This window comes from Anomaloglossus baeobatrachus, chromosome 11, assembly GCF_048569485.1.
Source record: "Anomaloglossus baeobatrachus isolate aAnoBae1 chromosome 11, aAnoBae1.hap1, whole genome shotgun sequence".
NCBI lineage: Eukaryota > Metazoa > Chordata > Amphibia > Anura > Aromobatidae > Anomaloglossus > Anomaloglossus baeobatrachus.
Genome location: NC_134363.1, coordinates 2,852,679 through 2,868,427, shown reverse-complemented (window position 1 = coordinate 2,868,427; position 15,749 = coordinate 2,852,679). Strand labels below are relative to the sequence as shown.

Here is a 15,749-nt window from a genome sequence, read left to right as displayed (position 1 = left end):
AGAAAAGAGGGTCAGCAGCAGAAAAGAGGGTCAGCAGCAGAAAAGAGGGTCAGCAGCAGAAAAGAGGGTTCGCGCCCCCCCTCCAACCCCGAATACTACACAGAAAGAAGTTATGTAACAGTTAGCAATACTCAGGACGATGCAGATGTGGCAATAGTACGGGGGTCTCACAGAGTCCAGATGATTGTACGGGGGTCTCACAGTGGCCACAGATGATTCCTCAGGGGTCTCAGTGGCCACAGATGATTGTACGGGGGTCTCACCACGTCCCCTTTAAGCGGCCCGGGTGGGATGGGGTCCGGCTTCCCAGGCTCCTCTAATAGTTTCCACACTGTTCCCCGGCAGCGATTAAGTAATTAGGCGGTGAGCCGTCCCTGCGCCATTAACCACCACAACACATTTGGAGGTAATTAGGGATTTAACTGTTCCGGGACCCTGCGCGTTCAGATGGGGGTCCAGCTCTCAATTCCTCAAACTACTCTGAAACGGGCAATAAAAAAAACAACAACCACTACGCTCGCTCCGGGAAGACGAGCGGCCACTGACCGGAGGTGCGGATAATGGAGAGAGCGCACACGGGGCAGCACCACCGGATAATGGGGAGAGCGCACACGGGGCAGCACCACCGGATAATGGGGAGAGCGCACACGGGGCAGCACCACCGGATAATGGGGAGAGCGCACACGGGGCAGCACCACCGGATAATGGAGAGAGCGCACGCGGGGCAGCACCACCGGATAATGGGGAGAGCGCACACGGGGCAGCACCACCGGATAATGGGGAGAGCGCACACGGGGCAGCCCCACCGGATAATGGAGAGAGCGCACACGGGGCAGCACCACCGGATAATGGAGAGAGCGCACACGGGGCAGCACCACCGGATAATGGAGAGAGCGCACACGGGGCAGCACCACCGGATAATGGAGAGAGCGCACACGGGGCAGCACCACCGGATAATGGAGAGAGCGCACACGGGGCAGCACCACCGGATAATGGGGAGAGCGCACACGGGGCAGCACCACCGGATAATGGAGAGAGCGCACACGGGGCAGCACCACCGGATAATTGAGAGAGCGCACACGGGGCAGCACCAACGGATAATGGGGAGAGCGCACACGGGGCAGCACCACCGGATAATGGGGAGAGCGCACACGGGGCAGCACCACCGGATAATGGGGAGAGCGCACACGGGGCAGCACCACCGGATAATGGAGAGAGCGCACACGTGGCAGCACCACCAGATAATGGGGAGAGCGCACACGGGGCAGCACCACCGGATAATGGGGAGAGCGCACACGGGGCAGCACCACCGGATAATGGGGAGAGCGCACACGGGGCAGCACCACCGGATAATGGGGAGAGCGCACACGGGGCAGCACCACCGGATAATGGGGAGAGCGCACGCGAGGCAGCACCACCGGATAATAGGGAGAGCGCACGCGAGGCAGCACCACCGGATAATGGGGAGAGCGCACACGGGGAAGCACCACCGGATAATGGAAAGAGCGCACACGGGGCAGCACCACCGGATAATGGGGAGAGCGCACACGGGGCAGCACCACCGGATAATGGGGAGAGCGCACACGGGGCAGCACCACCGGATAATGGGGAGAGCGCACACGGGGCAGCACCACCGGATAATGGGGAGAGCGCACACGGGACAGCACCACCAGATAATGGGGAGAGCGCACACGGGGCACCACCACCAGATAATGGGGAGAGCGCACACGGGGCACCACCACCAGATAATGGGGAGAGCGCACACGGGGCAGCACTACCGGATAATGGGGAGAGCGCACACGGGGCAGCACCACCAGATAATGGGGAGAGCGCACACTTGGCAGCACCACCGGATAATGGGGAGAGCGCACACGGGGAAGCACCACCGGATAATGGGGAGAGCGCACACGGGGCAGCACCACCAGATAATGGGGAGAGCGCACACTTGGCAGCACCACCGGATAATAGGGAGAGCGCACACGGGGAAGCACCACCGGATAATGGAAAGAGCGCACACGGGGCAGCACCACCGGATAATGGGGAGAGCGCACACGGGGAAGCACCACCGGATAATGGGGAGAGCGCACACGGGGAAGCACCACCGGATAATGGGGAGAGCGCACACGGGGCAGCACCACCAGATAATGGGGAGAGCGCACACTTGGCAGCACCACCGGATAATGGGGAGAGCGCACGCGGGGCAGCACCACCGGATAATGGGGAGAGCGCACGCGGGGCAGCACCACCGGATAATGGGGAGAGCGCACACGGGGCAGCACCACCGGATAATGGGGAGAGCGCACACGGGGCAGCACCACCGGATAATGGGGAGAGCGCACACGGGGCAGCACCACCGGATAATGGGGAGAGCGCACACGGGGCAGCACCACCGGATAATGGGGAGAGCGCACGCGGGGCAGCACCACCGGATAATGGGGAGAGCGCACACGGGGCAGCACCACCGGATAATGGGGAGAGCGCACACGGGGCAGCACCACCGGATAATAAGGAGAGCGCACACGGGGCAGCACCACCGGATAATGGGGAGAGCGCACACGGGGCAGCACCACCGGATAATGGAGAGAGCGCACACGGGGCAGCACCACCGGATAATGGAGAGAGCGCACACGGGGCAGCACCACCGGATAATGGGGAGAGCGCACACGGGGCAGCACCACCGGATAATGGGGAGAGCGCACACGGGGCAGCACCAACGGATAATGGGGAGAGCGCACACGGGGCAGCACCACCGGATAATGGAGAGAGCGCACACGGGGCAGCACCACCGGATAATGGAGAGAGCGCACACGGGGCAGCACCACCGGATAATGGAGAGAGCGCACACGGGGCAGCACCACCGGATAATGGAGAGAGCGCACACGGGGCAGCACCACCGGATAATGGAGAGAGCGCACACGGGGCAGCACCACCGGATAATGGAGAGAGCGCACACGGGGCAGCACCACCGGATAATTGAGAGAGCGCACACGGGGCAGCACCAACGGATAATGGGGAGAGAGCACACGGGGCAGCACCAACGGATAATGGGGAGAGCGCACACGGGGCAGCACCACCGGATAATGGGGAGAGCGCACACGGGGCAGCACCACCGGATAATGGAGAGAGCGCACACGTGGCAGCACCACCAGATAATGGGGAGAGCGCACACGGGGCAGCACCACCGGATAATGGGGAGAGCGCACACGGGGCAGCACCACCGGATAATGGGGAGAGCGCACACGGGGCAGCACCACCGGATAATGGGGAGAGCGCACACGGGGCAGCACCACCGGATAATGGGGAGAGCGCACACGGGGCAGCACCACCGGATAATGGGGAGAGCGCACACGGGGCAGCACCACCAGATAATGGGGAGAGCGCACACGGGACAGCACCACCAGATAATGGGGAGAGCGCACACGGGGCACCACCACCAGATAATGGGGAGAGCGCACACGGGGCAGCACTACCGGATAATGGGGAGAGCGCACACGGGGCAGCACCACCGGATAATGGGGAGAGCGCACACGGGGCAGCACCACCAGATAATGGGGAGAGCGCACGCGAGGTAGCACCACCGGATAATGGGGAGAGCGCACGCGGGGCAGCACCACCGCGCCGCACTGTTTACAAGAAACAACAACCCCTTTATGGTAATTTTTGACACTTTCTAGGTGTGAATGAGGCCCCAGGGTCAGGGGTCAGATCCAGCGGTCGGGGTGGGGGGGGGGGGGGGGGGGGAGGGGGCCCAGTTTCCCGGATGGACGCCCCCCGCACTCACTTTGACGAACTTGCCGTGGAGCAGGTACGGAGACTGGAAGTCGTTCTGGCAGTTGGAGTACGCCATGCCCAAGCCGATCCCGGAGGAGAACACGATTGGCCACGTCTTTCCTGGAAACACAAGGTTGGGGGGTTACTTGGGTGGCCACGTGCAGACCATTAACCCTCGCCTGGCCGCCAGGTACCCGGCTTTAATGAGGAGCTTTTATGGGAAGCTACAATAATAAAAGCAAAATCGAGGAGGCGAAATCCACTGTAATGTGCACTGCGGCCAGAAAATCAAAGAGCGGCCCCCTCCCCCCATAACCCGAGTCACAGAGACGGCCGGACAAATAAAGGGGAAAGATTTCATGCTTTAAATAAAAAAAAAAAAAAGTAAAAAAATAAAATAAATAATAATAATAAAAAGTAATAATAATAATAATAATAATAATAATAAATATCTATGTTCTGATCCTATGTTTTTATATTTGAAACAAAGTATTTTTTTTATTTGTATACATTACAATAAAAACAAAGTTTAAAAAAAAAGTAATAATAATAAAAAATAAAAAACAATTCTTGGCTCAAAAGAGAAGAAAACAAGACAAACTTCTCAATACACTGCACTATGGAATTCCTCTGCGCTCTCTCACTGCCGCTGCCCTTATCTCTCGCCATGTCACAGCTAATACTCCCGCTGATTGGCTGGATAGGTCACGTGACACTTAAGTAACCTGTTACAGGGAAGGGGAGGGGGCTCTGTGCCTGAAGCCAAGGAAGGCGGTTGGGGGGGGGGGGGGGGCTCCGTGCCTGCAGCCGGGGAGGGGGCTCCGTGCCTGCAGCCGGGGAGGGGGCTCCGTGCCTGCAGCCGGGGAGGGGGCTCCGTGCCTGCAGCCGGGGAGGGGGCTCCGTGCCTGCAGCCGGGGAGGGGGCTCCGTGCCTGCAGCCGGGGAGGGGGCTCCGTGCCTGCAGCCGGGGAGGGGGCTCCGTGCCTGCAGCCGGGGAGGGGGCTCCGTGCCCGAAGACGGGGAGGTGGTGGGGGCTCTGTCCCTGAAGCTGGGGGTGGATCCTACATGGCAGCCATTACTACACCCAACCTCCTGAATGCTCCAAACTCCAGGGAAGTGGTAATATTGTGCCACCACCAGGGGGAGCTCTAGGGCGGTCTGTATACAGAGCACACACTGAACTCTGCGCAGTACACAGGCTGCTCCTCAGCTCCCCCTGGTGGTGACCGAGGACAGGGCATAAAAGACATATTATGGCAGCAGGACCGGAGCGTGTACTTACTTTTAAAGAAGACGACAGAAAATACAATCCCCAATCCAAGGCCGGCTCCTGCGGGACGACAAAACCAGAGACAAGAGTCAGAAACAACAGGCAGCTCTGGAGGAGACTACGAGACTGGACATATTAGAAATGAGCACGGGGTACGGTACTGGTCAGCAGAATGGCGCATGCAGCTCTGGAGGAGACTACGAGACTGGACATATTAGAAATGAGCACGGGGTACGGTACTGGTCAGCAGAATGGCGCATGCAGCTCTGGAGGAGACTATGAGACTGGACATATTAGAAATGAGCACGGGGTACGATACTGGTCAGCAGAATGGCGCATGCAGCTCTGGAGGAGACTACGAGACTGGACATATTAGAAATGAGCACGGGGTACGGTACTGGTCAGCAGAATGGCGCATGCAGCTCTGGAGGAGACTACGAGACTGGACATATTAGAAATGAGCACGGGGTACGGTACTGGTCAGCAGAATGGCGCATGCAGCTCTGGAGGAGACTACGAGACTGGACATATTAGAAATGAGCACGGGGTACGGTACTGGTCAGCAGAATGGCGCATGCAGCTCTGGAGGAGACTACGAGACTGGACATATTAGAAATGAGCACGGGGTACGGTACTGGTCAGCAGAATGGCGCATGCAGCTCTGGAGGAGACTACGAGACTGGACATATTAGAAATGAGCACGGGGTACGGTACTGGTCAGCAGAATGGCGCATGCAGCTCTGGAGGGGAGTACGGCGCAGGATATTTCCCAGCAGCAGATATTGGGGGGACAAGGGTTAAGCAGCAGCCGTGACGCGGGGGCCGCTGGCACCTGATCCCGCCGCAGCTGTTTCCACTAAGAAGTGGCACCTCCAGGACCGCCGCGCTCATAACAATAAAACATGAAAGGCTTATCTTATAATAAAAGTGGAGCGAGAGGCCTAACAGGAGAGGGGCTGCAGGCAGCGCGGGGCGGGGGGCGCCACAAACTGCGCCATTTACACCTTCTCTGTGACCGCTTCAAACGCTTAATTGAAAAAACAGCCGGCGCTGCCTCATTTACTTCTCGCCATTAACCAGCCACATGCCAGGAGCCCCCTCGCCAACGAGATTAATGCAGGACGTGATGGGGGCTGGATGGAATTTCAGCGCTCGCATATGGTGGACGCCGGGGGGAGGGGGGGGGGGGCGACGCCTCATTTCAGGCTGTAAAAGTCTAAACCCCTCGCACGAGAAGTCCGCCAGATCAATCCCGCAGCCCATCAATCTCCGAGAATGATCGGCGCAAGAAGCCGCGGCCACTGGGAACAGATGTGACACCCGCTGCCATCGGTCACCACCATGCCCACAGTGGTGGTCAGACGGAAGACACAAGGCCATGGGTCCCACCCAAGACCACGGACGAGGGGGAGCAAAGGCCCCAGTCTGCTCCAATGCCACAGAAGAGCGAACGTCCCACCAAATTACTGGCAACTCTGCGGAAAGATGTCCAAATATGCGGAGCTGCGCAGCCACAGACAGCCAGCGCCCCTACTGAACCCCGCGCACCCTCCAAAGCCCCTACAGTGCGCCCTCGCCGACCCCTGCACACCCTCCAAAGCCCCTACAGTGCGCCCTCGCCGACCCCTGCACACCCTCCAAAGCCCCTACAGTGCGCCCTCGCCAACCCCTGCACACCCTCCAAAGCCCCTACAGTGCGCCCTCGCCGACCCCTGCACACCCTCCAAAGCCCCTACAGTGCGCCCTTGCCGATCCCTGCACACCCTCCAAAGCCCCTACAGTGCGCCCTCGCCGACCCCTGCACACCCTCCAAAGCCCCTACAGTGCGCCCTCGCCGACCCCTGCACACCCTCCAAAGCCCCTACAGTGCGCCCTCGCCGATCCCTGCACACCCTCCAAAGCCCCTACAGTGCACCCTCGCCGATCCCTGCACACCCTCCAAAGCCCCTACAGTGCGCCCTCGCCGACCCCTGCACACCCTCCAAAGCCCCTACAGTGCGCCCCTCGCCGACCCCTGCACACCCTCCAAAGCCCCTACAGTGCACCCTCGCCGATCCCTGCACACCCTCCAAAGCCCCTACAGTGCGCCCTCGCCGACCCCTGCACACCCTCCAAAGCCCCTACAGTGCACCCTCGCCGATCCCTGCACACCCTCCAAAGCCCCTACAGTGCGCCCTCGCCAACCCCTGCACACCCTCCAAAGCCCCTACAGTGCGCCCTCGCCGACCCCTGCACACCCTCCAAAGCCCCTACAGTGCGCCCTCGCCGACCCCTGCACACCCTCCAAAGCCCCTACAGTGCGCCCTCGCCGATCCCTGCACACCCTCCAAAGCCCCTACAGTGCGCCCTCGCCGATCCCTGCACACCCTCCAAAGCCCCTACAGTGCACCCTCGCCGATCCCTGCACACCCTCCAAAGCCCCTACAGTGCGCCCTTGCCGATCCCTGCACACCCTCCAAAGCCCCTACAGTGCGCCCTCGCCGACCCCTGCGCACCCTCCAAAGCCCCTACAGTGCACCCCCGCTGACCCCTGCGCACCCTCTAAAGCCCCTACTCAGCGCCCGCGCTGACCCTCCAAAACCCCTACTCGGCGCCCGCGCTGACCCTCCAAAACCCCTACTCGGCGCCCGCGCTGACCCTCCAAAACCCCTACTCGGCGCCCGCGCTGACCCTCCAAAACCCCTACTCGGCGCCCGCGCTGACCCTCCAAAACCCCTACTCGGCGCCCGCGCTGACCCTCCAAAACCCCTACTCGGCGCCCGCGCTGACCCTCCAAAGCCCCTACTCGGCGCCCGCGCTGACCCTCCAAAACCCCTACTCGGCGCCCCGCGCTGACCCTCCAAAGCCCCTAAGCGGCACCCGCGTTGACCCTCCAAAGCTCCAACTCGGAGATTGCGCTGACCCTCCATAGCCCCTACGCGGTGCCCACACTGACCCTCCAAAGCCACTACTCTGCAGACTCCTGCGCACCCTCCAAAACCCCTAGTCAGTGCCCCTGAGGACCCCCGCCCACCACTAACGCCCTATAAGCAGAGTGACTCTATAACCCACCGTACCCCGACCTGTCTGGATGGGGGGGGGGTCTCCTGCTCCAATCACATGATCCCCCAGCACCGGGGTGATAGAATACATGTCTCTATACGTTCTGCTCCTCGCAGTGAGTGGATCTGGCGTTCACCGCGGCCCCATTTGCCAAATAAAGCGTAATGGTGCCTCATACTTTCCTGCTTCTAGGGTGTTGCCGCTATCTGCCCGTCCTATCATGTCCTCGCTTATGTGCAACTTGACACGAGCTCCACAAATATCAGCGCTGGATCCTAGAAACAAGCAGAGTCCCATCCGAAAAAATAAAGAACAGCAAAACCCCCCGTGCTCCCGGGACGTCCTATATAGCCGGCGGTGCATTCCACACCGGGGAGTGAGGGCTGCGGGCGGGTGTATGGGGGGGGGGGGGGAACAAGAACTGGGGATGCAGAAATCAAAGACCCCGGGGCATGAGCCGAATGTGCAGGGGGGACCCGGCCTCACCAGTCATGGAGAAAGCAGCTGGCGTGAGGGAACCACAAGTCTCAGCCTGCACACTGGTGATTAGCTCCAGGGCATCGGCCTCCACTCTGCCATTACTGTGTGCAGGGCAGCGGGCACAGACGACAATGTGTGGTCAATAAGTCGAGGTGTGAGCATAAAGTGTGATGGGGGAGACACAGAATTCCTGCGGGTCACTGCCAAGTCGCCCGTTAAACCGCGCCACCATCGCATTTTTCCAGACCCATCGTAGCAGCACATGGTGTAAGGTGTCTTTTTCGAGTCGCACAACTTGTGCTCAGCCGGGGAGACAGTCCGATCACATCCCACCCCCTGAAAATCGAGAAGTGGCAGGGTGACGTCAGCCGCGTATACATCGCACGCCGAGGACCCGCGCCGCTGCCATGCAGGACGTTCTGCTCAGCCGCACCAGCCAGTATTACCAGCATGTTTATTTGCCTTTGCAGCGAACACTTCAGAAATCCTCGAGCGTTTCCAAGAAGGAGATAACCTGCCAGCTCTCCGGAATACAGGACAGCTTCAGCAGGGGCCGCAGCGAAACACAAGAGACGGCACGCGGATGGGCACACGATGGCCACTCCGGGGGGGGCAAGGCGATGGCCACTCCGGGGGGGGGGCAAGGCGATGGCCACTCCGGGGGGGGGGGCAAGGCGATGGCCACTCCGGGGGGGGGGCAAGGCGATGGCCACTCCGGGGGGGGGGGGGGCAAGGCGATGGCCACTCCGGGGGGGGGGGGGGCAAGGCGATGGCCACTCCGGGGGGGGGCAAGGCGATGGCCACTCCGGGGGGGGGGGCAAGGCGATGGCCACTCCGGGGGGGGGGGCAAGGCGATGGCCACTCCGGGGGGGGGGGCAAGGCGATGGCCACTCCGGGGGGGGGGGCAAGGCGATGGCCACTCCGGGGGGGGGGGGGCAAGGCGATGGCCACTCCGGGGGGGGGGGGCAAGGCGATGGCCACTCCGGGGGGGGGGGGCAAGGCGATGGCCACTCCGGGGGGGGGGCAAGGCGATGGCCACTCCGGGGGGGGGGCAAGGCGATGGCCACTCCGGGGGGGGGGCAAGGCGATGGCCACTCCGGGGGGGGCAAGGCGATGGCCACTCCGGGGGGGGGCAAGGCGATGGCCACTCCGGGGGGGCAAAGCGATGGCCTCAATTACTGACCGTGACGGGGTCAATACCACAATACCCAGCCTTCTCCAGACTCTGGTAAAGTCACAGTTAAACCGTTCACAATTCTCTATTAGGAAACAATTGCCCATTTCTGTATTGATGGCGATGAGCAACGTTGGCCCCTTCCCCTTCCTCAGGCTGTTTTTCCTTTCAGTCCAGGATCCACTTTTGGGGTCTTGCAGAGGTTAACAGAAAGCAATGCCGCCCCGTGTGGCGCAGCGATGTCCGCGGTCAGGCTCTCCGCTGAGGGTCTCCATCACCCCCTGCCTGGAGAGGATTAAACACGCGGCCTTGGCCCCATCAGTCTTTTGCCAAACTTCAAACGCCGCCAGCCCCGATCCTGCAGAGAATTAGATAAACTATGTGAGCAGCCGGCTCCGTCCTGAAGGCACCGCACCTTTACACAGCGCGGGCGGAAGATTGTGAAACCCACAGAAACGAGAGAACGCGGCGGAGACCGGTCACAGACGAGACGGAAACGCCGTCACCGCAACCGGGGGCAGAAACGCCGTCACCGCAACCGGGGGCAGAAACGCCGTCACCGCAACCGGGGGCAGAAACGCCGTCACCGCAACCGGGGGCAGAAACGCAGTCACCGCAACCGGGGGCAGAAACGCCGTCACCGCAACCGGGGGCAGAAACGCCGTCACCACAACCGGGGGCAGAAACGCAGTCACCGCAACCGGGGGCAGAAACGCCGTCACCGCAACCGGGGGCAGAAACGCCGTCACCGCAACCGGGGGCAGAAACGCCGTCACCGCAACCGGGGGCAGAAACGCAGTCACCGCAACCGGGGGCAGAAACGCAGTCACCGCAACCGGGGGCAGAAACGCAGTCACCGCAACCGGGGGCAGAAACGCAGTCACCGCAACCGGGGGCAGAAACGCAGTCACCGCAACCGGGGGCAGAAACGCAGTCACCGCAACCGGGGGCAGAAACGCAGTCACCGCAACCGGGGGCAGAAACGCAGTCACCGCAACCGGGGGCAGAAACGCAGTCACCGCAACCGGGGGCAGAAACGCAGTCACCGCAACCGGGGGCAGAAACGCAGTCACCGCAACCGGGGGCAGAAACGCCGTCACCGCAACCGGGGGCAGAAACGCCGTCACCACAACCAGGGGCAGAAACGCAGTCACCGCAACCGGGGGCAGAAACGCCGTCACCGCAACCGGGGGCAGAAACGCCGTCACCGCAACCGGGGGCAGAAACGCCGTCACCGCAACCGGGGGCAGAAACGCCGTCACCACAACCGGGGGCAGAAACGCAGTCACCGCAACCGGGGGCAGAAACGCCGTCACCGCAACCGGGGGCAGAAACGCCGTCACCGCAACCGGGGGCAGAAACGCCGTCACCGCAACCGGGGGCAGAAACGCCGTCACCGCAACCGGGGGCAGAAACGCAGTCACCGCAACCGGGGGCAGAAACGCAGTCACCGCAACCGGGGGCAGAAACGCAGTCACCGCAACCGGGGGCAGAAACGCAGTCACCGCAACCGGGGGCAGAAACGCAGTCACCGCAACCGGGGGCAGAAACGCAGTCACCGCAACCGGGGGCAGAAACGCAGTCACCGCAACCGGGGGCAGAAACGCAGTCACCGCAACCGGGGGCAGAAACGCAGTCACCGCAACCGGGGGCAGAAACGCAGTCACCGCAACCGGGGGCAGAAACGCCGTCACCGCAACCGGGGGCAGAAACGCCGTCACCACAACCGGGGGCAGAAACGCAGTCACCGCAACCGGGGGCAGAAACGCCGTCACCGCAACCGGGGGCAGAAACGCCGTCACCGCAACCGGGGGCAGAAACGCCGTCACCGCAACCGGGGGCAGAAACGCAGTCACCGCAACCGGGGGCAGAAACGCAGTCACCGCAACCGGGGGCAGAAACGCAGTCACCGCAACCGGGGGCAGAAACGCCGTCACCACAACCGGGGGCAGAAACGAGAGAACGCGGCGGAGACCGGTCACAGACGAGACGGAAACGCCGTCACCGCAACCGGGGGCAGAAACGCCGTCACCACAACCGGGGGCAGAAACGCAGTCACCGCAACCGGGGGCAGAAACGCCGTCACCGCAACCGGGGGCAGAAACGCCGTCACCGCAACCGGGGGCAGAAACGCCGTCACCGCAACCGGGGGCAGAAACGCCGTCACCGCAACCGGGGGCAGAAACGCAGTCACCGCAACCGGGGGCAGAAACGCAGTCACCGCAACCGGGGGCAGAAACGCAGTCACCGCAACCGGGGGCAGAAACGCAGTCACCGCAACCGGGGGCAGAAACGCAGTCACCGCAACCGGGGGCAGAAACGCAGTCACCGCAACCGGGGGCAGAAACGCAGTCACCGCAACCGGGGGCAGAAACGCAGTCACCGCAACCGGGGGCAGAAACGCAGTCACCGCAACCGGGGGCAGAAACGCAGTCACCGCAACCGGGGGCAGAAACGCAGTCACCGCAACCGGGGGCAGAAACGCCGTCACCGCAACCGGGGGCAGAAACGCAGTCACCGCAACCGGGGGCAGAAACGCCGTCACCGCAACCGGGGGCAGAAACGCCGTCACCGCAACCGGGGGCAGAAACGCCGTCACCGCAACCGGGGGCAGAAACGCCGTCACCGCAACCGGGGGCAGAAACGCAGTCACCGCAACCGGGGGCAGAAACGCAGTCACCGCAACCGGGGGCAGAAACGCAGTCACCGCAACCGGGGGCAGAAACGCAGTCACCGCAACCGGGGGCAGAAACGCAGTCACCGCAACCGGGGGCAGAAACGCAGTCACCGCAACCGGGGGCAGAAACGCAGTCACCGCAACCGGGGGCAGAAACGCAGTCACCGCAACCGGGGGCAGAAACGCAGTCACCGCAACCGGGGGCAGAAACGCAGTCACCGCAACCGGGGGCAGAAACGCAGTCACCGCAACCGGGGGCAGAAACGCAGTCACCGCAACCGGGGGCAGAAACGCAGTCACCGCAACCGGGGGCAGAAACGCAGTCACCGCAACCGGGGGCAGAAACGCAGTCACCGCAACCGGGGGCAGAAACGCCGTCACCGCAACCGGGGGCAGAAACGCAGTCACCGCAACCGGGGGCAGAAACGCAGTCACCGCAACCGGGGGCAGAAACGCAGTCACCGCAACCGGGGGCAGAAACGCAGTCACCGCAACCGGGGGCAGAAACGCAGTCACCGCAACCGGGAGCAGAAACGCCGTCACCGCAACCGGGGGCAGAAACGCCGTCACCGCAACCGGGGGCAGAAACGCAGTCACCGCAACCGGGGGCAGAAACGCCGTCACCGCAACCGGGGGCAGAAACGCCGTCACCGCAACCGGGGGCAGAAACGCCGTCACCACAACCGGGGGCAGAAACGCAGTCACCGCAACCGGGGGCAGAAACGCAGTCACCGCAACCGGGGGCAGAAACGCAGTCACCGCAACCGGGGGCAGAAACGCAGTCACCGCAACCGGGGGCAGAAACGCAGTCACCGCAACCGGGGGCAGAAACGCAGTCACCGCAACCGGGGGGCAGTAACGTCAACGTGTAATGTCGAATCACCGGGACCGGCCGGCGCCTCAGGGGCCGAATTCCGGAATCTCCGTGATCCATAGAATGCAGTTCTCTAAAAGTCCACAGGCGGCGATGACCACTGCTATATTCTCAGAATCTGTGGTGGTCCCAGAGGCAGGACCCCCATCATTACCGGCATCTCTTACCCATATACACCAATGTAATGACGGGCGGGGGAGTGATAACCCTATGGGCACTATGGCCATTAATGGGTCACCCCCAATATTTAATGATGCTCTGAAAAGGTGGGGGTCTCACTGCTGAGACCCTCTTAAAGCCAAAACATGGGGTTGTTGGAATTTAGGATGTAGAGATGGCCATGCATGGAGCTCGACAATCTCCGGGACAAGCAACACCAGGACATTACAGAGCCCCAATCCTGGAAACAATGCCGGTCTCCAAAGTCGGACTCCACCATTCTATCCTGTGGGTAGGGTCTTCCTTGCAAAGTAATAACCAGTCATTAGTTATCATGGTGCATCTATAGCAGTGTAGGAGATGAATATCACCTATGAGTTCACAGTGCTACATCATGAACCAGGAGGCCCTGGATGATCAGCACAGTATGTCTCATCTGTATAGAAATCTCTGAAGCCTCCTGGAAGAGATTAACATCCACGATAATAATCAACGATGAGGGGGAGATCGTAAAAAAACACAGCCAAGAAATCTGTGTGGTTAGCCAAAATTCTTGTGAAGACTCCAGAATCGCATGAAAAAGGGGAACACGTGCCATTACAGAGCGCTAAAACATGCCATGCCGTGCGCAAAGCGGCATCGCCTCACAAGGGGGAAGGCGGCCCAGCGCCTCACAAGGGGGAAGGCGGCCCAGCGCCTCACAAGGGGGAAGGCGGCCCAGCGCCTCACAAGGGGGAAGGCGGCCCAGCGCCTCACAAGGGGGAAGGCGGCCCAGCGCCTCACAAGGGGGAAGGCGGCCCAGCGCCTCACAAGGAGGAAGGCGACGTCGCCTCACAAGGAGGAAGGCGGCGCCGCCTCACAAGGAGGAAGGCGGCGCCGCCTCACAAGGAGGAAGGCACGAAGAGAATGAGGAAAAAAACAGGATAATCCTACAGGAGCACGGCCGGTTCACAAGATGCCAAGACCTATAAAATCGACCACTGGAAATTGGACCTGTTGGAGCCGGTCACTTATCACAACTTGCCGAGGGATTGATCAGTTTTGCAAAGCAAATGGAAACCTCTCTATAAAGACTTCTTAAAGGGGCGTTAATACTTTTGAATTGCAGAGTCTGTTGGGGCGCCAATACTTTTCTATATATGTAGCATAAGTCGCGGCTCCAGACAAGTGCGCGCCCCGGGCAGACGCTAATAACCATTAGGACAATCCGGTAATCCCGCCCGCTGTGGGATCCACAGATCTGCAGCCAGTCCGGGGAAACAATGGTAAACACAGGCCCGGCTGCAGCTGCGGCCCCTGGACCGCGTCCACAAAGGGCCAAACACATGGAGGTCACCGGGCCCCACCCGCAGTAGGCCGCGCAGAGCAGGCGGGAGGGTCCGTGCTCGTCCCAGGCCTCCGGGCGACGGCTGCAGCATCTGGATTTTATGGGATGAGAGGAGAACGCAGAGCATGGCCGCCACATGTGCTGTGCAAGCCTGGAGGATGAGGAAACACATTGCCGCGTACCCTGCGGCCCCCTCCGCGTCAGCCCGCTGCATGAACCAGGAGGCTCAGGACGAGCACCTCGGCTCCTTTCCTCCTTTTCAGAACATGAGCGAGTGTTAAAAGGAACAGCCAAACCGGAATTCAGGACCCCGGGACTGACGGGGGGCCGAGCACCGCTCCTAGACGCCCCACAGAAGGAATGGGGGTCCGAGCACAGCGGTCCCACGGTGATTTACTGCAATGCTGGGAATATCCCTTTAAGTCCAATCCTGACTTTGGTTCAAAAACCAGCACCAAAAGCTACAGTGGAGTTTCTCCAAAAAGCCCGGAGCGTGTGAAGCCGCCCTGACGGGGTGCTTGGCCCCTGCAGGACACCGGAGACTGCTGTACCGCGGTCAGGAGCCGCCCGCAGCCGGGAATGTGCAGCATCAGCTGCAGATTAGCACCTCACTATCAGCGAGCGCTGCCTGCCAGGAACACGCCCGCGAGGACGGATTTATCCCACATTATCCCCATTATCAGGAAAATATTTACCTGGAAGCGATCCACAGATCCCTGCCCGGACACGAGAGCTACGAGAAGGGGGGAGAGCCCAGTATACTGAGGGGTCCTGACAGTCACCACCGAGGAGCAGCCGCAACCACTGATCACTGCCCGTACAGAAAAACATTACTGTATACCCCCAGAACCTCCGTATACAGGGAGCTCCCCCTAGTGGTGTCTGCAGACAGGATCTTATCATGTATCTCTGTATACAGGGAGCCCCCCCTAGTGGTGGCTGCAGACAGGATCTTATCATGTATTTCTGTATACAG

The 15,749-nt window shown here is 61.5% G+C and overlaps 1 protein-coding gene across 1 annotated transcript in view; it reads right to left on the bottom strand.

The window, feature by feature from the left end:
* MICOS10 (mitochondrial contact site and cristae organizing system subunit 10) overlaps nucleotides 1–15,749 on the bottom strand; it is a 59,744-nt gene that overhangs the window by 472 nt on the left and 43,523 nt on the right. The window contains exons 2-3 of the mRNA XM_075327794.1: nucleotides 5,053–5,100; nucleotides 3,782–3,891 (exon numbers count right to left, since the gene is read on the bottom strand). Coding sequence (XP_075183909.1) covers nucleotides 3,782–3,891; nucleotides 5,053–5,100 — 158 coding nt within the window. The remainder of the gene's footprint in view (nucleotides 1–3,781; nucleotides 3,892–5,052; nucleotides 5,101–15,749) is intronic.